This window comes from Corvus kubaryi, unplaced genomic scaffold (genome assembly GCF_017639235.1).
Source record: "Corvus kubaryi isolate FWS band 111438036 unplaced genomic scaffold, C.kubaryi_AGA036_p1.0 37266, whole genome shotgun sequence".
NCBI lineage: Eukaryota > Metazoa > Chordata > Aves > Passeriformes > Corvidae > Corvus > Corvus kubaryi.
Window position 1 is genome coordinate 9,583,996 of NW_024581081.1, and position 23,481 is coordinate 9,607,476.

Here is a 23,481-nt window from a genome sequence, read left to right on the forward strand (position 1 = left end):
TTAGTTCTTACACATTTTTTTTCCTCAGCATTTTCTATTGTGAATTAAGAACCAAGATTTTCTGAATCTATTTAATGTTAGCAGTGTTTTTGCTGCTATGTAAAGCCTGGTGTAAGTTAAGCCAATGTTCTTACTACCTCTTCCTGTCACCTTTATGGTAGTCTCTATATAAGTCTCTATAAGTTTAGCTTGTAGGTTATACAGCTGTGCTATTTGTACCTTCTATAGGCTAACCTGAGCTCAAACACCTATTCAGAAAAGCCAGTTTTTTTGCTGTGAGTGGTATTCCTTTCTTTCAGCTGAGAAATGGAAGTGTTACTCATTGCTGCTTTAAAACTCAGTTTCCTCAGAAATGCTGTTAAGATTTTTTTTCCCTAAGGGAGACATTTTATAGTACAGTTCACAGTTAAACAGAACACTGAAAGTAGATGTAATTTGCAAAGTAGGGCAATGTTGCTAGCCAGCCCTTCAGGTAACATTCTGACTTTCTGTACTGCTTTCTGTAAAAGAAAGCTGCTGCAGACAAAAAGAGTTTAGAATGTCTTGGAAGATTGATAGCATTGAGGTCTTTTTCCAAGCATGAAGCATTAGTGCCAAAAGATGAGACTGCCTTTGGAGGCAGGGCCTATCATCCCTGATATGAAGTTTAGGTTTTAGGAGCAAAGTTACTGGGAGTCAAAAACTCTGATACTGTCAAATACTCTTCTTCACATCTCTTCTTTTAAAAGGTTGAATTTTCCTTGCCTGAGTGTAGGAGTTTTAGGTCAGGAAAAAAAAAAGACTGTTTAAAATGTACACTGAAATTTGCACAGTTGCCAACAGTATTTTCTGTAGTGACCTGCTAATCCTTTTCTCCCATGACCTAATTGCCTTCACAGTTATTTATGGGTTGTATTTGATTTCAAGACTAATTATAGTTTTTAGAAATTTAATTACTTTTTAAACCAGACATTTTTATTCGGTATATGATGTCAAAGAAAATATTGACATTATGATCTTAAGGACTGATTTTAAATATGAAAATCTGTTCTGATGAAATATGTAGAAGAGAAGAGTTCTGTTGAACAGTAACTCATGAATAATATTTGTGGAGCTTCTAGTTTTGATGCTTAGAAAATAGCTGGATATCTCTTTCCCCTAGGATTTTTTTATTGGTTTTGATGGCAGATAGCAAATGTCTCAAGGTTTTAATAATCTAAGAAGGAACTTGTGTCAAAAAATATTGCGTAATTGAATTTAAAATTTAAAATAATATAGCAGTTTTGATGATGCTCTTGTCAGAACATAATGTTAGATCTGAATGGAATTTCTAATGAAAATAGAAGAGTCTCCTAATCCAGTGTAATCAAGGGGTAATTAGTGCAGTAACTATAATATGGAAAAAGAAAGGCCATGTTCCTCCACAATGTGCATAGAAAAATAGACAGGAGAGATTGAAACTCAATGGAAAAAGTCCCTGAGGTAGTTTTTTACTTCAGGAGGTGGTGAAGAATTGCACAGTAAATTAGCTTTGCAAATTACATAATAGGTAAACTACTGGTCCATAACATTTTTTTATTTCCTTTTCCTGTAGAGACATCATGAATAATAAAGTATTTTACCAACATCCAAATCTCATGAGAGCTTTAGGTATGCATGAGACTGTCATGGAAGTGATGGTAAATGTGCTTGGTGGAGGAGAATCCAAGGTAAAGCAATTCACTGTTAGAAGGAAGAAAGTTTAGAATAGAACTGTTCAAAGCTTTTTCCTATAAGGCACTGAGCTGTCACTGGGGATACTGGGATCACAATCTCTTACTAATTTCCATTAACATAATAGTTGATTAAGTTTTTTAGAAGAATCTGTCCTTCCATTCCAGAGGAGGGTATTATTAACATTGTAATTTCAGATGCTTTAAAGAAAAAACTGTAGCACTTTCTATACTTATTATGTTTTAAAGGGGAGATCTTTTTATTAACTAATTAAAAAAACAATTCAGTATTAGTCTATGAAACTGAGTACTCACTTTCTTTCATGTTTGAATCTAGAATCTGTGGGTGATCTCAGCTTCAGTTTTTAAAGCTTACGCCTTGATCTTTGAGGCTTAAGGTGTTACTAGCTACCTGAGCAAGTCCTGATGATTCCAGTGAGAAACCTAAGCAGTTAACTTTCCTGAGGGGCAAGGAGTACAACACCTACATATTAGTACGTTAAAAGGCTTTACATAAATGATCCTGTGCATGTTATATGTCTGTCTTAGAGTTTGAACTTGACTCTGTTTTTATTTGCTTCTTAGGAAATCGCATTCCCAAAGATGGTGGCAAACTGCTGTCGTTTTCTATGTTATTTTTGCCGCATCAGCAGGCAGAATCAAAAAGCTATGTTTGATCATCTTAGCTATTTATTGGAAAACAGCAGTGTTGGCCTTGGTAAGTATTAAAACAAAATTTAAAATTTCCTGCTGATTTATATATGAAACCACCAGTATTTTTCTGCATCCCTCTGTTTACTCACTCTGTATTCAAGTTTCTACTTTTTCCGGTGCAAAATATCTTCATTAACTGTATTTCTGACTCCAAACAACTCCCCTGACAGTAGCATTAAGTTGAGCTAATTTAGTACACTTTGTAGTATATGCCTGAACATTCAGAGAGACTTAGTGGTTAGTGGCTCATTTTGAGGAACAGAATATATTCCTGTTTTGACAAAGAGAATCATTAATATGTTTTGGCAGCATTTCATTAAGGCTTACCTCTCACTGCTGAAGCATGCATCCCTACACTCTTTTATGTGTACTGGTCAATATACACCTATGGCAGTGGGAGAACTACATAACTCATTTCCTTGATTAGATGCATGGTTAGATGCCCAGAAATGAACCTTGAAACTTTTTTAACATGTTTGCTTTCCTTTTCTTGGCTGAAATGTTGTAGAGGGAATACATTTATCCTCATTTTAGTACTTGAAATTGACAATATATAAGTATTTAGGAACCACCATGATATTTTTTTTAATGATCACAAATGTGTTAATGTAAAGGCATAGGACAGAAGCATAAACTCAAAATGTTTTTGAAGAGGAAGTGCCCAAATCAAATGTATTTGGAGCGTCACTATGAAAACCTTAGATTTTTCTAATGCTATATTTACCGCCATTTTTGAAAGAAATACACACCTTACAATCTTATGTTTTAAAGCTTAAAGATATTTTCTATTTCAATGGATTTTGGTGGCATGTCTGTGTATTAGACATAAAATCTTTACTGCACTTTCCTCAAAACAAAGTTGTGTCAATTAGGAAAATTAGAATGCAATCTTAAAACAAAGTATATGATGAGAACAGGCATGTATAAGACAAGTTGTTTCTAGCTTGAACATTTATATTGTATTTTCATTTCATATCAGTATCAAATTTCATTCAAGTGCATGATGATATTTTAAACTGAGAAGTATAAATTATGTATTTATAATCATGTGCTAACTAATGACAAAATGCTGCCTCTTATTAAGAAAAATGGTAACGCATTTCCTGAGAATTTGTTGAGTTTTATTAAATTGCTGTTAAATCTAAATGTTATTTTAACAGCCTCTCCCTCTATGCGAGGATCAACTCCTTTAGATGTTGCTGCAGCGTCTGTAATGGATAACAATGAACTTGCTCTGGCTTTAAGGGAGCCTGATCTGGAGAAGGTTGGTAGCTTCTTCATCAAATTTTTTTTCTTCCCCTGTAGAGAGGAGAAGATACCTGTTTCTTGGAGTAAGCAAAATCCAAGACTATATGGCAGTTTCTGATACTTTTCAGGGGAAGACTGAGAATCTGGTTGTTTGTTCTTTCTGCTGGTCTGAAAAATTGAACTGAGGTTGTGGTGATTACACATACAGTTGTAGCCAAAAGGAATAGCTTCAAGGGCAGCTCTTAATTTTGCAGTAGTGGAGTCCATACCCAACAGAACTTTGTTGCTAAAATCTTTCTTTGTTGTTCTTTTGAATGGTGACATGCAATGGTGACATAATACAGTAGGGGTTACTAGGAGCTTTGTGCCAACTTGTTACAACATATGACAAATCTTCATAGAGATATCTGCCTATATCTGTTATATTTTCCCCTTAACATTTAAACCTGTTTCAGAAAAGTTTGACAAAATTTGGATTAATTACACTAAAGAATAAAATACAATAAAGAATAAAAAAGAGAACCTGTAACAATTGTGTAGTATATGTAAATTGTTGCTGCAAGAAGGAATAGAATAATAGTTACTCTGTCAGTAGTGGATAAAAAAAGCAGGTTAAGAAATGGAAAGACAGATTCAAGGTAGTCATTAAAAACTCTTTCTTAAGAAAAGCAAGACAGAGGAATTGCAGTATCCAATTTGTTTTTGAAGACCTCAGATTCTGGAGATGATTTAATCTTCATAGGAAGACATCTGTCAGGAGTAATATAAGTGCAGATGTTCCTTTATTGGAATAGGAAGATGGACCATGTGTGTTTAAAAGGATATTTTCAGTCTTACCGTTCTTATAAGTGCTCGGCAAGAAGAAGCCATCCAGACTGGCTCAAGGCTATGCTTATAGTTCTTACAGGTCAGAAAGGAAAGGGCCAACTAAAAATTACTACTGAGCCTATAGTTCTGAATTACAGGGAGCATTACTGCTGTGTGTTTGAAAAAGAAAGGGGAAAAAAAAAGCAAGTGAAAATGAATGGTTAAAATAAAAGAGTAGACCTTTTATTCTTTATAAAAGAAAAGATATGTTTTTGATTATGGATGGTGTGTAGTTGGGGAATATTGCAAAATTGAATAATTTGTAACGCTCAAAGTTGCAAGAGAAATGAGAGAACAAATTGCAAAGCATAATTCTAGAGAGATAAATGATGGAATTGAGAAAAGTAGGTCTTGCAGTTCATGGCAGGAGTAGGAGAAGACTGGAAAAGTGAACTAAGAAAGAGAGTGCGCTTCTGATTTGCCCAAAGCATGATATGGTTTTGTCAGGGATAAGAGATTGCGGACACCATATCCTGACAACGTAAAGGATGCTTCCCTTTGAAGATGCACTTTTCTTTTTCACAATTATTATCTTTTTTATCTTACCTTGCTTTTAGGTGGTTCGCTACTTGGCTGGATGTGGATTGCAGAGTTGTCCTCTGTTGATTTGTAAGGGCTACCCGGACATCGGATGGAATCCAGTTGAAGGAGAACGATATTTGGATTTTCTTCGTTTTGCTGTTTTTTGCAATGGTAGAGTAGAAGCCTAAACATTTTATAAATTCCTCTAATATCCAAATAAGTTTGTAATTTTAAATAGTAATACAAACCAACTTGATAAGTTACTGTAAATTAAAAGAACTTGCAGAAAGAGTAGAATTGTTTAAGACACATTAACTTATATGACTTGTGAAATGGGCATCTAGGGTCCTGTGAACCTGTGCCCCATTTTTTGGATCCAGCTTTAGGTTCTGAAATGCCCACAATCTCCTTTGGAAGTAGAGCAGAGAGTCCTAAATCATTTTGTGATAAATTCAGGCTAGATACAGAGCCAAACCCCTATCGGTTTATGAAGATTTAGATAGTCCAGTTTGAGTGTTCAGCAATTATACTGGTCCCCTCATTAACCCTTGCACTTGACTGAATCTTTTCCAAAATTCAGTAGTTTCAGTGATGCTTTAAACATCCTTTACTACATAGTTAAGTCCTTGGCTTTATTTAATTTTGAATTAAAACACGTTTTATTTTATACACGTTTTTTATTTTAGTTCAGTAATAGAGGTGCATGTGTGTTTATGTAACTTTGTTGTGATATTTAAAGAGTTTTGTAGTTAAAAGTTTCTATGCATTCTGTTCTTTTGTGTCCCTTTTTCTGATTATATTTCAGAACTCTTTTCGATATAATCTTATATCTTGATATTTGTTCTGTGTGGTAGGAGAGAGTGTGGAGGAGAATGCTAATGTTGTAGTCAGACTGCTTATTCGCCGACCTGAGTGTTTTGGTCCAGCTCTAAGAGGAGAAGGAGGCAATGGGTTGCTTGCTGCCATGGAGGAGGCAATACAAATATCAGAAGATCCAACAAGAGATGGACCTTCCCCAAGTAATGGATCTAGTAAAACCCTGTAGGTGCAGTAGAATTGCTTACATTGCCATAATAGTTGTTTATTTGTTTTGTAATCTTAGATGTGAAATGACCTTTTTGTTTTAACACAGGAATTACCAGTTGATTCTTCCTTGGATTCTGTGTAGGGCAGAGATTTATCTTTTGCTAAACAGTGCTTCCTCTGCACTGTTAATTTAAGTAACTCTCTCTAAATGTTAAGACATCTCTAGAATTCTGTTTGTTCTTTTTCATTCCATTAAGAGTCAGTCCACTGATGCAAAAATTCACAGCTAAGTGGTACTAATGGTTACAATGGAGATGTTGCTACTATCTTTTAGGGAACAAAATACATTCTGTCTTAGTCTGCTGTAAGTTCATTTGTTAACAGAAGCCACTCTCTGTAAGCTATTACACATATGAGCAGAATTTCTTTATTTATTAGTATTTTTAAAAGTTTTCTTTTTTTTTTAATCTTTTATTTGTTGTAACATTTAACTAATTACAGTGAAATAGAAGAACAAGAAGATGACACTATTCACATGGGAAATGCAATCATGACCTTTTATGCTGCCTTGATTGATCTCTTAGGACGTTGTGCCCCTGAAATGCATGTAAGTTTTATGTCTTCATGCACTGGAAAGCAAAGGCATAGTTGTTTTACTGCTCACTGGTTTGCTGTTCATTTTTTTCTCAGTATGGTGTTATCAGGTATTAAAGCAGTGGTATGGCTACATAGTATCTTAGTGGACAGGATGTGTTCTACTGATTGGCAAGGGAAAAAAATATATTCAGAAGCTGGTTTTTTAAAGGAATTATTCCCTTGCTTTTTGGTGGTTTTTTTTTGTTGTTTTTTTTTTTTTGGTTTGACTGTCCATTGTGACAACCAAATTCCTCAAATGTCTCTATTTGTTGTGATGATGTACAGTGATTTATTTTTTATAAACTACAGTTTTACTCTTCATATACTTACTTTAAACAGACTTTTAATGTTATATATAAATTTTTTATATTATATATATAAAAATATATATATATTACAGGGCATTCTTTTAAAATGTAGGGGTAAGCATTATACTTGGACGTATACACCAATATCTCAGAATCTTTATTCACACCAACAAACCTTCTCAAAGGTAAATTGTCACTATTTCAGGCATTAGATACAAAGAATTAGAAACACTATAAAAACTTTTCCATGCGCTTAGTCTTGTTTAATAAGCAAACATGTAGATTTTTAGACTTTGTGCATCTGCATCCAAACTACAGCAAATCGATGCAGACTGCATGAAATTTACATTGTTAATTATCATGCAATGTTGGGAGTAGTTATTCTTTTGTATAGAAGATAAAAAGATGATCTTGCTAAATTTTTATTTCTCTTTTTATCAGCTAATTCATGCTGGTAAAGGGGAAGCCATTAGAATCAGATCAATTCTACGGTCTTTGATTCCACTCGAAGATTTGGTGGGAGTAATCAGTATTGCTTTCCACATGCCAACCATAGCGAAGGGTAAGATTGTTCTACATTTTTTCTCCCATCCTAGTCTTATGATTTGCAATTTATTGACATATTGACACCCATGCTTTTTTCAGCATTTAAAAATATTACAGGAATTCAACTATTTATTATACGAATTAAAAGACAGATCGTGTGTACCTCATACATGTTTCAAAAATCTTTATGCATGCTGTAGTCAACAATTCTGTGTACCCTTAAATTACTGATGTAAATCCTGTTAAATTGAATTATGAAAATCTATTATAACTTTAAAAAGAAATTTTAAAATGCATGCTTTCTGGTTTTAGAACTATTTTAAAATATTGCAGCCTCATTTCTCAATAAAATAATCCTTAGCTTTTGCTGTTCTAACCCTGTCAATTGTTTCTAGCAGACCTTACTAAGACACCAGAGTTGTTCTCCAGCAACTATGCTGAAGAGATAGATGTGACATACATAGGCGAATGCATTTCTTTGTGTTTTCTGCCTATATAAAATTGATTGCAATATGGGAGCTCTGTGAGCACCTATATAAAAGGGAAAGGGATTACATCTGCTTTTAGTGTGTCTGGAGGGAAAACATTATATATGCTACCTGGATTGTTTAGAGACTCACAGCACAAGATTTTCCAATAGGTTGCAGTTGAAGAGATAAGATCAACCATTACTTATTTATGATCCAAATATGGATAGACCTATAGGTGAGATCTCAGTAGCAGACTACAGCTCATACACGCAGAAGTGTTTATTTACTTTCCGAAATGAAAGTATCAAGATTTTAAAATATTTCAATGAATTCCTTTCAGATATTTTGAAAGTTTTGACATATATATGACTTGTTAGCACATTCTTAATTCTTTGTCATATATTAAAGATATGCTCACCAATGCTGCATTTCCAGGATCTCTGATGTAGAGTTCTTGTAATTTTTACTTTCCATCTGCTTCTGCTGAGAAGTAGGCAGTTATATAGGTTAATTACTATGCTTTAGGTACTTAGCATATTAGAATATCAACTGTTAAGAATCCCTTAATATACAAAGTCTGAACAGAAAACTATGCAGGGACTTTGAGGTCACTATGGGTAGAATTTATCTTATGCTTTTTTTTTCATTTAATTACAAATACGTTGCCTTTGCGTAACAAAACTGTGGGGAAGATGCCTAGGTATTAACAGAGACTCGAAAGCTCTGATAAGTAGCAGCATGACTGCCTAGTCTGCTGGTGGAGGAGGATCCCTGTCACTGAAGTCTTATTTCTTCCTTTTAGATGGTACTGTGGTGGAACCTGACATGTCTGCGGGGTTTTGCCCAGATCACAAGGCAGCCATGGTTTTGTTCCTTGACAGGGTCTATGGAATTGAGGACCAGGATTTTCTTCTACACCTTCTTGAAGTTGGCTTTCTGCCAGACCTTCGTGCTGCTGCCTCATTAGATACGGTAAGGGTTTCAGTCTGGTTTTTTTTGGTTTTGTTATCTTATTGAGCACTACAACATTTTTCATCCCTTGAAAAAGCACTTTTTATGTCTTCACATCTTCTGCCTTTCTCAAATGCTGTCTGAACTGTGTGTTGCTTCTGAGCTTTGATAATACTTGAAGATGCATTGTCCAGTGTAATGCTCACTTTTTAAGAACTTGCACTGATACCCATATCCATAAAAGATGCAGTGCCTTTCCCCAGGAGACTTTCTGAGCTTGTGCTATGGAATAAAAATCAGATGACCTGCCAATGAAGCATGTGACTGGGAGCTACGTTCCTGAAATAGACAGAGTGTTCATCTCTGTGCATTTGTTAGGGACACCTCCACTGTTATTTAGAAAATGACTACATTTCTATTTTAGTTCTACCTCAATGTTGCTGCCTTTTTTTTTTCTTTCCCTGTGAGTCTTATTTCCATCTAATTTCTTTTAGCTGTCTTGATCCAGAAAGCTTAGATTTAGAGAGCTATTATGAGGGCTAAGACATTGAATTTGGTTTTCCTATTTGACCTCTTATGTCAACATTTATTTCTGGAAATAATGGTGTTGTTATTTAGGATCATAGAATAAATAATACAGTTGTTAAGGTCAGAAAAGACTTCTAAGATTATGAAATCCATCTGTCAACCTAGCACCACCACCTTGTTCAGCAGTAAACCAGATCCTCAAGTGTCATATCCACTTTTTTGAATATATTTATTTTTTTGAACACTTCCAAAATTATGACTCCACTACTTACCTGAGCAGCGTGTTCCAATGCATGAAAACCCTTTCCAAGAAAGGAAATTCTTCCAAGGAAGAATTTTTTCCTCATATCTAATCTAAACCTCCCCTTGTGCAATTTGAGGCCATTTCCTCCTGTTCTGTTTCGTTACTTGGGAGAAGAGACTGACACACCACTACAATTTCCTTTCAGGCAGTTGTAAAGAGTGATAAGGTCTCCTCTGAGCCTCCTTTTCTCCAGGCTAAACAGCCCCAGCTCCCTCAGCTATTCCTCATAGGACTTGTACTCCAAACCCTTCACCAGCTCTGTTGCCCTTCTCTGAACACACTCCAGCACCTTGATGTCCTTCTTGTAGGGAAGGACCCAAAACTGGAGATTGGAGGTGCAGCCTCACCAGTGCTGAGTACAGGGGAATGGTCACTGTCCTGCTGGCCACTCTGTTGCTGATACAAGGCAGGATGCCATCAATCTTCTTGGCCGCCTGGACACAAGTTCATGTGCAGCTGTTGACCAATACCCCAAGGTCCTTTTCTGCCAGATATTTAAGAAAGAGCAGGTGCGGATTTTTAACTCACATCAACTTGGCCTTGTTCATAGCAAAAAGATACTGACTTTTATTACCTGATTTTGGAGTGTTCTGTTTAGCAACTATGACATTCTTCAATATAATCTTGAAAAGTGTTTTGTTTTGTAATGACTGCATTTACTGTTTTTGTTCACTAAAAACAAAACAAAAGCCATCTATAGACTTTAAAAGCAGGAGAACAAGCTAGGCATCTAGCTCCAGTAGGTATCGTATCCTCATTTCCATGTTTCTGGAAATTTCCCCCTTTATAATTGCAAAACAAAATCAACAATTACTTTTAATTTGTAACAACACTGATGAAACAAGTGTAATTTCTGTCCTATTTAATTTATAGGCTGCTTTAAGTGCTACGGATATGGCTTTGGCTCTGAATCGATACCTTTGCACAGCAGTCTTGCCTCTCTTGACGAGATGTGCCCCTCTGTTTGCTGGCACGGAGCACCATGCTTCCCTCATCGATTCCTTATTACACACTGTGTACAGACTCTCAAAGGGATGCTCTCTTACCAAAGCTCAGCGAGATTCTATTGAAGAGTGTTTGCTGTCTATCTGTGGGTAAGAAAATACTCCTGCCTGTACAGGAGTGCTAAGTGATAAAGTAATCAGTTATATTTATAATACAGGAATGCAGAACTATGCCACCAGTAACATAATTAAATATTTTTTTTCCTCATCAGATGATTATGACAGTTTTTAAGATACCTTATTCAATTGCAGCTTTCTTAATCACCAGTTATTCCTCAGTTCTCGTTCATTCAGTTATTCTGCTATCACCAAATCTTTTAAATTAAAACCTTGATGATTAACTAAGAGTATGCAACTCTGGAGTTGTAGAGTTATACAGACACTGAATTGCCATTTAAATACTTTTAGCTGGACAGATTTGTGGTTGATATTCAGTAATTTATACAATTCTATGTAGAGGTTTATTTATGGTGTGTTCCATTTGAAATCCTAATCAATGACTAGTATTGTTATGTCTCTTTACTGAACAGCTATGGGACAGATTTTGTCTGTGTGTCTGCAGGGTCAAAACCAGTTGGTTATTATCCAGTTTTTTATAAATCTACAGGCTCAATTATGATAAGCTGACTACACAAATAGGAATTCAAGTTCTAATTAAAGCTAACATTTACGCTTTCAGTTCACCAGAGCATTTGGTTTGGGCTTTTTTTTTTTAATATTTCAACATGACTTTTTTTTTCTTTGTACAATGTGGAAATGTGCACAGAAATGACAGACAATTATATTATAATACTGTAAAAATATATGTAAAAAATATGTCGTGTTTGATGATACTTGATATCAGAAAATTTTGATATTTGATATATTTGACATATTTGACCAGTTTATATATATATACATTGCTAAGAACCAGACTGACCAGATTTTACTATTTATCTGGAAAGCTTTAATGTCCATGCCATTCTAACATTCATACTATAGCAATTTCTTCTGTCCTTCCAGTTGGTGCCCGCTGCTGTGTCTTGTTTAGCACATCAAAAGAGATAGTGCTCTTATGTCTTCATTAGTTTCTAAGATATTTTAAGAGCCATTGAGATATATTACAAGAAATTAACATTATATCCTTTTTTCATGGGCATGGTGACCCCAGTACACATTATCAAAGTTCAGTTCTTTTTTTCTTGCTTTTCTCCATCTGTAGATAAGATACTTTCTTGGCTTCTTTGAAGCATTTGGTTTGTATCTTGTTCAGAATATTTTCTTTGGTATACACTTGTTTGCTTTCTTCTGGATCCCTAGTGCCCTAGTGACACAAGTAAAATCTTACTATTTAATGAATTTGAAGAATTTTAATGGCATAGAACTGATATGTTGCTTTAATATATTTATCAGTTATTTACATAAAAATGTGCTGGTACACCCTTTTGAAATGGTTTGTCTGCTTTTAGGCAGTTGAGACCTTCCATGATGCAGCATTTGCTGAGGAGATTAGTATTTGATGTACCTCTGTTAAATGAACATGCAAAGATGCCTCTCAAGGTAAAAATAAATATTAGTATTCAACAGCATTCTTTATAACGGAATGCAACAGAAAATAGTTGCATTGAGAAGATTCTCTGTAACCTTTGTTATGTTATTTCCACTCTGCAGTACTCTAAGACCATAGATTTAAGGATAAATTGTTGCTTTGGGAGAAATTCAGTTTAATTTCCATCCATCCATATGGAATTATGAAGTCTGGGTCTAATGTTTGCTTCTCCTTTAATTATTTCCTGTTTGTTTCAGTTCTTTTCTGAAAACAGAACAGCAAAAACCTTAGGGGCAGGGGGCAGAATCCAGTGCACAAAACATAGCAGTTTACAGTCTGTATGTACCCTTACTTTTGTCCTCTGCATTGGTTTTCCTTGCTCTTGGAAAAAGGACTCTTTCTGTTGGTGCCCGGAAATCTGTTAAACAATTATGTTTAGTGGTAATGTTCCATTTTGTTTTCAGCTCCCAAAAGTTTAGCTGTATCTTTTTATTTGGATTCCTAATGCACAAGAAAAAGGAGGGGTTTTTCCTTTCTGGGATGACATGTTCCTTAAAGATTCCTCAGATATCATCATCAGTTTTAATAAACATTTGGTTCCACACGTTACCTACTGTTTTTCAGCAGTCCTTTTTAATGCTTTCCCACCACAGCTTTGAATGAGATATTTAATGTTTTCTTATTTAATGTATTTTTGTGCTTTAAGAGCACATCAGGACCTCTGATGTAAGAAGAGGAATTTAAATTGTTGGTCTCAAAGCCAGGGCCTGCTGCTGAAGTCCTGCCGAGGATTTCAGAATTTGGTTATGCCCCCCCAGAAATCCTCAATCAAACTAAAGATTCCAGAGCAGCCATTCTTCTGTGTCTATGTGTGAGAAGAATAGTCAATAATTTAGTATACTGCCCTGAAGGGGACCCTTATAATGCATTATGGCATTTTATGTGCTGCTAAAACCAAGTAGTAACTTGGCACTTCTGAAGTACCATAGTGCTTCAGGGTTTGTTTTTGGGGGCGGAAGGGGAAGAAACAAGCCCAGCTCCTTGACATCTGTTCATCTAAAAGAACAGGTTATATGATACTGAGGCTCATGACTGCAGTGAGCATCCGTCGTTGCTGAACTGGACATTAAGGAAATAATAATTGGATCCTTTTGGCTAGTCAGGCTTTGCGAGAATACAGATGTAAAGAGAACCATGCTGTTAGCATGGGCAAAGGATTTTGTCCATTGACACCTAAAAGACTAATAGAATCTTCTGAGGAAATTGAACTCTATCTGGAGATAGACCTATAACTTTTAAAAGGTTTCACTGACAGTAAACTGATTTCCAGTGATTTAACATGGGACTCCTACCCATATCTGCTGTGCTTCTGATTTGAAAATATTGTAGTGTTGTGGAGCACAAGCCTTATGGCCTTGTGCTGGCAAGCCAGTTATAGTAATCTCAAGAGGCAGCTATAAGCCCATCAAGCATCTGAAAATGTAATTTCGAATAGGAAGAGAGGAGAAAATAATGAAGGCAAATCAGAATACAGTGCTATCTACTGTGAATACATTTTTTGGTTTCTACAGTTAAAAATTGCTTCAGGTTTTAAGCAGCATGTGCATTCAAATCTATGATGCTTTTCCTGTATTCTGTGTAGTTCAGACTTTTTAGAATAGGAATCCATTGTTTTTATTTGCTCTTAAATAATATTCAGTGCTTCATCAGGGATTTCTCTAAGACTAAACCTACCTTTACTCTCTTGACTAGGTTTAAAAACATATTCATATATATTATTATCCACATGTAGTCCAAAAGCAAACTTATCTGGCCATTGTGTAATTGAATATAGTTTGAAAAAATATTTTCAAATACCTATTTGCCTCTTAAGAATCCAGATTTCTGAGACTCCTGTGGTTCTACATAAACAATGAAGCTTCTGTCTTTTTACATCTTATATGTATATAAGTTCTTTACATTTTTTCTTTAATCATCCAACAATTTAAATAGTAAATATATATTAACAGGTTATTTAAATCTGAAGATATACAACTGTACTACATGAATTGTTTTGGAATTTTTGGCCCGATAAAAGAACAGTTGAAAGTATAAAAGAACAGTGCAGTATCAAGATTATAATTTTGGCTATCAAAATCCTTGCTTCTACGTATCAGACGTGGGTTTTTTTTTTTTTATAATTCCTGTCTTTATTTATGCACATATATGCATTTATGTTATAAATGTCTGCATTTTTCCATCTTCAAGTTTGTTCAGGATGGAAAAAAGGGAATCCTGTCAGCTCTCTACTGACTGTGACTTGCAATATTTTTCCAAAACTTTGCAAAATGGCATTGAAACAAAGATGAACAAACTGTTCATTCTGGGTGTATATGCACCAGTGATACAACACGGCTTATTGATAAAAGTATAGATGTTTTTCTGGTAGCATCTGTGTAATATTTGAGTGCCAGAATGGAAGGACCTCTGCAGTTATATTTCTATTTGCTTTCAAAATATGTTCTGTTTCAGTTGCTGACAAATCATTATGAAAGATGCTGGAAATATTATTGTTTGCCAAGTGGATGGGGTAACTTTGGTGCTGCATCAGAAGAAGAACTTCATTTATCCAGAAAGTTGTTCTGGGGTATTTTTGATGCTTTATCTCAAAAGGTAAGTACCTTTAGTATCCATCTATTACTGTAAAATACTTACTGTGTAATCTTTCTTCTTTAACCTGTAATTTTTACCCAGCTCTTATCAACACTGTATCATCCACTTCAAAGGAAAAAATATAGGCTTTAGTAAATTTAAATCTTCCTCTTGCAGTTTGTAATTTAATATAGATATACTATTTTATTGCCTCTTAAAAAAAAAAAACACTAAAGCAATAATCTTGAGATGTATCTGTACAGATCTGTACACTTCTCTGTTTAGTAGCTGTAGTTTCAGCATCCTTGAATGAGTTCTATGTTAAACAGAAGTTTAATAATACATCTTGGTATGTGTTTATTGTTCATTCTGTGACTATTTTTAACAAACATGCTCAAAATTTAATGAGTTTCATTTCAAATCTAAGTGTTATGGAATGCTGTGCATATTCCTGTGCTGTGCTGTCTTTCTGGCATCTGAAAAATGTTTAGCATTGCTACCAGTGAAGTCAACACTTTTCCCATTTACTTGAGAAAGATTAAGACTTGCTTCTAGCTTTCTCCTTTGGACATTCAGTTTTCTTTATTTTCAGAACAAAAATTCAGTTTCACACTAAGAAAGCCATTCTCTGGCTGCTTGGTTTCATCTATAGCTGCATCATTTTCACTAGTGATGTTGGAAGTTCCCGTTCACTGCTCACTTTCTATCCCTTATGTGTTCCACAGAAATATGAACAAGAACTGTTCAAATTGGCTTTGCCTTGTCTGAGCGCAGTTGCAGGGGCCTTACCTCCAGATTATATGGAATCAAATTATGTCAATATGATGGAAAAACAGTCCTCAATGGATTCAGATGGGAACTTTAATCCTCAACCTGTTGATACCTCAAAGTAAGGAATTAATTCGTTGCACCTCAGGTTTTTTGATCGTGAATGTGCAGAAGAGGGGGAGAGTCTGTCATTTGGTGTGCTGTGAACTTACAGCTTCTCTTCGGAATGCTTACTTTCTAGATAAGATGGAGATCTTAATTTAATATTTTTATTTATATATTTATTTTAAATCAAGTAAAGCAATAACTAGCAAGTTACATAATTAATTTCTTAGCCAACTTAGAATATTTTTAATTCATTTTTACCCAGGAGATAGAACTATCCAATTGTCTTTGTCTGCTGCAAACAAACCAGCGTGTTCTTAGGAGCTGAAAAAGTAGACAAGTCTACATCATCCCTGTCATTATTAATGTATGTCAAGACACTAATTCCAGTTTGTGTGAATGACAGTGTACCTACAGAAAATTGTTTGATCATGCCTTCATATAATCTTTTTACTATGAATAATTGGGAATTGGGCAGAACAATTTTCATTCTCTCTAGGCAGTCAGGTGCTGACCCTGCTTTTTTAAGTGTATTAGCCAGACAAAGCACATATCTGAATGGAAATATTCTGCCCTGATTTTTGACTACAGCCAGTGTGCCATTTCCCTTTGTATAGAATAGTCTTACAGAAATATGACTATGCACTAGATCTTTAAAAATTCCTGTTGTAAAACATTTGCTTCACTTGCCCCTGTGAGCCTTCTGCCTGTATTGACATTCAGCACACAGGATGCTGTCAGTAGATTGACACCTTTGTTACAGCATGCTTTTACATGTATGCACATCTAAATATGGCAGTAAAAGACATCGTCAAGTCTGGAGTATAGAAAGGACATCAGTGACCTTTAAAATTCATTTTTCTAAGATGTAGTTAAAATATATGAAGGTTTAACAAAAATTCTTAAGAATATTATATTATCATTTAACTGAGTATTACTTTATCTGGTGTCATTTCAGAGAAAAATCGTAGATAGATTTGAAAAGCTCAGAAAATGTTACTTAATATTACCCAAATTATATGTCTCTTCATTGCTGTAGGAGTCAACAGTTCTGTGATGTTTCAAGACCAAGACAGAACTACTGCTATAATTCTAACCTCCAAATTATCCCACATTCTTTTAACATGCAAATCCAGCTTTGCATTGCTTACTAGTACTGGATCTATTTGTATGAAGGTACAGATAATAGGATGTTACCATAGTTGTAATTTTATTGCATTTCTGAAATTATTTGAACTATTATAGCATTAATAGACTTCCCCTCAAATGCAATCTTTCAAACAACAAAAAAAACCTGCTGAGAGTGCTGGATGAATATTTTCTGACTTTTATGTGTGTGTTAGGCTCTTGCAAACCGTTAGTCTGACATAATTTGATTTTACATTTCTGCGTTTTTCCACCTTATAACTGAAAATCTATACTTCTACTTCGCAGTAGATGGCACTCTAACACTACTCGCACTGAAATTCTTTACGTTAGGAGGGCAGATACTGCTATTTCATCAGTGATCAAAAGCATTTATTCCCTTTCATTCGTAGGAATGCTGATGAAGTAAACCACTGATATTTGATAAGTTATTTTTGGGAGAGGATTCTACCTCTAGTCCTAGTTTGAAGATTAAGAATAATTTCTTTTTTTTCTTACTGCTTCAGAAACCTTAACTTCTGCACTCTCTTGTACACCCTTTGAAGGGCTAGCGTATTAATTTCTGTGGGGTTTTATTATTTTATTAGGTATTTTTGTATTTTTAATATTCACTGGTGTTTTGTAAAATAAAGCCTTAGCCATAATCTTGAAGCTGTCATAAATGAGCGGCTTCAAACATATAATACTATTTCTAGGACTATATAAAATAGATAATGTTTCAAAAAGAACTGTTAGCACACTTAGTTTTATAATGGACGTGTGCAATAAGTTACTACCGTATTTCTGAAAATATAGGTTGTAGTTATATCTTTAATACTAAAAAAATATGTGACAGAAAGCACTGGTGCTTGATCTTATTATTGATTTTTCCCTGCACACATGTTTCAAGGAAGTAAAGTTCCTGTGTTGTCATTCAGTGTCCATGAAATAGTTCAGATTTCTTCCTTGATTTAATTGGGCCTTGGAGCGAACTCTATGTGAGAAGAACAGTAAGATGCATGGAAGGGGTGTACGCATTATTTATTATTAATTTGAAATTTACTTTACAAAAAAAGTGTTCAATTTAAGCCTGTGTGATATTATGTTGATTTTTTTTTCACTTTCAGCATTACAATCCCTGAAAAGCTGGAATATTTTATTAACAAATATGCAGAACATGCTCATGACAAATGGTCAATGGAAAAGGTAAAATCTACATTCCCGTTAAAGCAAAATCAGATCTTTTATTTGAATCCATTTAATCTTTAAAATATTTGACTCAGAATGTTATTATTTTTCATAATGTTACAAGTTGGTGTGTAGGTAAGATATAGACATACTATTTTCTTCAAATATATTTGGGGGAAAGTTCTCTAAGTGCATATGAGTATTTCAAAATAGTGTTTAATCATTTCATCATTTTCATTGTTGACTTTTGAGTAAATATACTTGCTAATTGTTTAACAGTTTTATGGACCTGAATTTTCTTTCTTTTTTTTTTGTTTTTAACCAAATAAGCTTTTTGGCCTTTTTATTCCTGTGTGTGTTTTGTTTGTCCAACGTTAAAAATAGTTCTTCAACTGTAGCACAGTATATATATATATTTATATATAGATATATATATAATACATATATATTTATATACATATAAATATATATATATTTTATATATATATTTATAAAAATATTTAAAAGAAAAATGTATTGATATGGTTGCTTTGGTAATCATTAATTTGCAAAAAGACGGCACGCTGCATGATTCATAGCTTAATTTGTAGATAGTATAAATGTTGGTTGAGAAAATGCTGAGAAAATAGGAGAAAGGAAACTTTAAGAGAACAGCTCTGTGGAAGCATTATTCAGTTAATTTCTACCAATAAAAATAGGATTTTTCATAATGTTTTGCTTTTCCCTATTTTGTCCTCTTATTGCTATTTTCAGTTTGCCAATGGATGGACCTATGGTGAAACATTTTCTGAATCTGCAAAAGTGCAACCATTAATGAAACAATATAAGTTACTGTCTGAAAAGGTAAGGAATTTGTTCATGCTTGATCCAGGGTTGCTGAAACATCACTGAAAATATCACCTTGTGTTTACATCATTTTAAGAAAAAAATATTTACACTATGTCAACTAAGGTGTGGTTGTTGCCTTCCTCAAAATCCTGAAAAGATATAGAAAAGTTTCATTGTATAATAAATAGGCCACTCAAACTTCTTCTCACATAGCTGAATCTACATGGCATAACTTATGGTGAAACTGAAGTGCGATACTGTCACTATAATTTTACAGTAAGATCATACAGGAATGCCTTCTTGCTTAGTGAAGACTTAGGTTTAGGATTTGTCTGTTCTCCAGCATAAAGCCATGAAGATGATTAGACATCTAAAGACCTTGATATAAATGAAGCAATGCTGAAGGAACTGGGTTTGTTCAGTTTAAAGAAGAGAAAGTTGCTGGAGATATGGTCTTGGTTTCCTGGTTCCTAAGCATTAGTTACAGAGAAGATGGATGTATTCTCTTCACAGGGGTGCACAGTGACAGGACAAGGGGCAATGGGTGTAAGGTTCTTTAGCAGAAATGCTTTCTGGAAATCCTTGTTATCTTGACGGCTTAAACATTGGAATAACTTGCCCAAAGAAGTGGTGAAATCACCTGCATATTGAAGGCATGACAGAACAAGACTTAGATAACCTGATCTTGATAGCCCAATTAGGTAGCTTATCTGACCTCAACAGAAGGTAGAGGCAGATGTCCAGAGTTCTCTTCCAACACAGACTTGTTTGTGGTTCTATGATTGTGGTTTTTTTGTTCATGTAGCAGATAAAACACTGTGTTACTCCTGATAATTACTGCTCCACCTTTGACTTCATGTCTGAGAATGCTATTAACACAGTTATCACTGAGATCATCAGTTTCCTGCTGGGCCAGAATTCTTCTCCCCACCTCTGAAATGATAAATAAACTTTTTAATATCTTATATGATTTATTTGCATCATTTCAACAATGCTGGGCCATGATGGTTGAATTCAGTACATTTCTTTGCATCTCAGTATAAACAGGAAGAAGTCCAGTAGTTACTTTTTGCTCTGTACAGCTACATAATAAACAAGGTAATTATTGCATGCACATTCTTCTAGGAGAAAGAAATTTATCGATGGCCAATCAAAGAATCACTAAAAACTATGCTGGCATGGGGATGGCGAATTGAAAGAACACGGGAAGGAGATTCCATGGCACTGTATAATCGGACGCGTCGCATATCTCAAACCAGTCAAGTGAGCCACTTTGCTAAAAACTTTGTTTTATTCTCCATTAATAGTAACTGCCTTTTGAAAGTAAGCCTTTGAAATTTTAGGGCTCTATATGATCATATACATGCATATGAAAGTAATATCTCACATAGGAAGAAAAGCCTGGACTTTTTAAAAAAGTTCTTTATAAAAAACGTTATTTTTAAAGCAAGAGATACCTGTTACTGCATAACCCATAGAGGAAAGCCTATCAATGCTGCTTTTCTAGCCACACTTCTTGCATCAGTGGATTGGCATCCAGGGAATCTCTGTCACTTTTTATCCTTCTTTGACCATTTGTGTCAATGTAATGATCAAACGTGTGACAAATTTAGACAGTAAAAAGAAAGAATAAAAAAATGGTGATATTTTCTGGGTGGCGGGGAGGGACAGAAGGTAAAAGATAACTATTTGTAGATTCTAGTCTTAAATGCAGAAATAGGGTTGAAAAGCTAAATTCAAAATTTGAATTTTGCCGGAATTCACCTAAAACTAGATTGTGTGAGATTTTGCCTGCTGAGAAAAAAAAGTGTCTAGAAAATGCAGAGATTTAATCATAACTTTATCCTTATCCACAATAAATTCAAACCATAAATGAGTTCGAGTGGAATTTGTATTTAAGTGAGAGGGATTTGTGTCTGATGGCCATCTGTCTTTGGGAACAAACTCTGTTGACCTTTGCCTAATTCTCACCGAAGTTTACCACCCCTGATTTATTTTCAGCTGGGCCACAAAGGATCCTTCTTCTCTCTGTAGATCTACAAATGACTTTTTTCTTAAGTTCCTTAATTACTTTCAGTATCTTGTTAATGTTAACTTCTTCATATTAAATGCTTGCATAACTCCACTGTTTTGCACATTTGTCATTCAGATCTCTGTAGATACAGCCCATGGTTACACTCCTCGAGCAATTGACATGAGCAATGTCACCCTCTCCAGAGACTTACATGTAAGTTAGAAGCACCTAAAATGCTTATGGTTTGTTTTACAATTTCATTTTTTCTGCTTTGCTTTCATTCTGGTGAGGGTTTTCTGGTCTTTTTCATTATTCTCTTTGATCCTCTGTGGCTTAAAATACATGGTATGTGTTGAAAACCTTCAAAATTTTCTTTAGTCCTGGATTGATTTTCCCAGTTCAGTTTGTGAACATTTGTCATTTTGAAGAGAATCCTGTTTAAAAGAGGTAGCAGCATCAATTTTTTCTGTTTTCCATTCATTTCTCTGTCATCTTTCCAAAACATATAGTCAAGGCTCTTTTTTTCTCTAAATGGAAGGAATCAGAATCAGAAACCATTAGGTAATGTGAATATTGAGAATGAAGGAATTGGAGGTGGCATTTTGACAGATGTGTTGGTAGGTTGCTGTTATTTGGACCAATATGTTTTGATAATCTATGTTTCTGTCATTAGGTAGGATTTTTTTCATGATGTTTGCTTGAGTATGGTGATAGGTTTTACAGTCTACTAATTTCCTGAGAGTGTAATTGCAATGTAATGTATGCATATACTGAATTGTTTTAAATTAGTTAGTATGAGTGTTTGTACCAGTCTAGTGGTGGCAACATGGTGTTCAAAACTGACTACAATAGACTCTGGAAACACAGGGCTAACTTTGCCCATACTGAGCTTTGCCATAGTGCAAAAAACAAGCAGTGGTAGTAAATTAACTGGCTAACTGTGCAGTATATACTCTACTGTACCTCTAAACAAATTCTCACATTGGCTTTCCACTCCTTGATTTCCGTCTTACAGTTTCCAGTTTTATAGTTCTAGCAGTTTTAGATTGCTGACTAGCTTAAAAAGAATTTTCTGCCAATTAACTGCCAGTAGATTGCTGATCATTCCAAAAAGTTCATAAAATTGGTTATTGAATAACTGCCTCTACCACTACATTCTTGTTTTAAACTGATGATAAAGATTCCTTACAATTATGACATTTAACATTTGTATAAACTCAGTATTATTGAAAGATTTTGCAGACTTTATTTAATGCTCAGGAAACAACTCACCATGTGAACATCATCATAGTATTATAATACAGTAAACAAAACCCAGATAAAATTAACCATCCTGTCACAAATCACATAGAAAGAGCATGGAAACTTCTGTCAGTCCCTTGCTTATTTTTTTATACTTTACCCTTTAATGCTTGTCATTACTTGTATTTCCTTTGTAGCCCTTAGCTATAAGGCAGAGCTTGTTGCCTTTATGATTCATATGCCCTATGAAGAGAAGTCATCTTTGAAACCAGCATCTTTGAAACTAGCTTGTTATTTAAAAGCAAAACAAATTTAATTAAAATGCACTTTCAGCTATTAATTGTCCTGATGCAGATATCGATATCTAAACATGCTGGGTATTAACGAAATCTGAGTTTTAAAAACTAGCTGTGTAATTTTGAACATTTTAGAAAATGTTTAATATCATTCAAGTTGGAGTTCAGGGTTAGCTAGCAAGAATCATGACCATGTCCAAAACTGTAAGTCTGCAAAATACTCTTTATTTTGGTCTTAAGTCACCTGGTCACATTTTAGCTCCATGAACAGCTAGGTCTTGATCTAAAAACATCTTCATAGCACCCTGCTTTGCCAGGTGCTATGAAAACACAGACTACTCTGCATCCTTCTAAGGTCCTAATTGGGATTGTCAAAATACCAGGATCAGAGTGTGCATGACAGAAGGCATCCAGCATACAGAACAGAAGAGCTATCTGTCATAACATATTCACTGGAAAAAAGTTTGTGATACAAATTGTCTAATGGAAAAATAAGATGTGGCTGAAAAGTTCCTGAATTCGTGAGTATTCTCACAAATAAAGAAATTGATATTGAGAAATACTCATTACTCATAGTCCTTACTGAAGATGAGAAGGTTTCTCTAGGTTCATGGAAGCAAAGTAAAGTGAAATCTGCAGAAAATTCCACCACTCTGTACAATTGGAGAGTATACAACCAGGAGGACAGTAGGTGTGGGTTTGAAAGGTTGTTTCATGTTGAAATACTTCCTACTAGGAGGCACTTGTTGCTTTTGCTTGGTTCAGGGTCTAGCTTCTAGTTCACTGATTTGAAGGAGTTTGTTTTATAGGAAGAATATATAGACTAATTAATGCTCTAAAGTGGCTGGTGCTTTTAACAGTGTGGTCACACGAATGAGCAGTATCATAGACATAGACATAACATAGAAGAAGCTCTATCTATGGGTTCATAGTTAATCTGC

The 23,481-nt window shown here is 34.7% G+C and overlaps 1 protein-coding gene across 2 annotated transcripts in view; it reads left to right on the forward strand.

Annotated features, from left to right (window-relative positions):
- Window positions 1-23,481, forward strand: part of RYR2 (ryanodine receptor 2) — a 391,343-nt gene that overhangs the window by 266,429 nt on the left and 101,433 nt on the right. For both annotated transcript variants that reach the window (XM_042025322.1, XM_042025323.1), the window contains 16 exons: window positions 1,574-1,688; window positions 2,277-2,409; window positions 3,566-3,669; window positions 5,078-5,213; window positions 5,897-6,083; window positions 6,570-6,675; window positions 7,454-7,574; window positions 8,831-9,000; window positions 10,685-10,905; window positions 12,264-12,354; window positions 14,855-14,995; window positions 15,700-15,863; window positions 18,100-18,178; window positions 18,914-19,003; window positions 20,114-20,251; window positions 21,138-21,215. In XM_042025322.1, coding sequence (XP_041881256.1) covers window positions 1,574-1,688; window positions 2,277-2,409; window positions 3,566-3,669; window positions 5,078-5,213; window positions 5,897-6,083; window positions 6,570-6,675; window positions 7,454-7,574; window positions 8,831-9,000; window positions 10,685-10,905; window positions 12,264-12,354; window positions 14,855-14,995; window positions 15,700-15,863; window positions 18,100-18,178; window positions 18,914-19,003; window positions 20,114-20,251; window positions 21,138-21,215 — 2,074 coding nt within the window. The remainder of the gene's footprint in view (window positions 1-1,573; window positions 1,689-2,276; window positions 2,410-3,565; window positions 3,670-5,077; window positions 5,214-5,896; window positions 6,084-6,569; window positions 6,676-7,453; window positions 7,575-8,830; window positions 9,001-10,684; window positions 10,906-12,263; window positions 12,355-14,854; window positions 14,996-15,699; window positions 15,864-18,099; window positions 18,179-18,913; window positions 19,004-20,113; window positions 20,252-21,137; window positions 21,216-23,481) is intronic.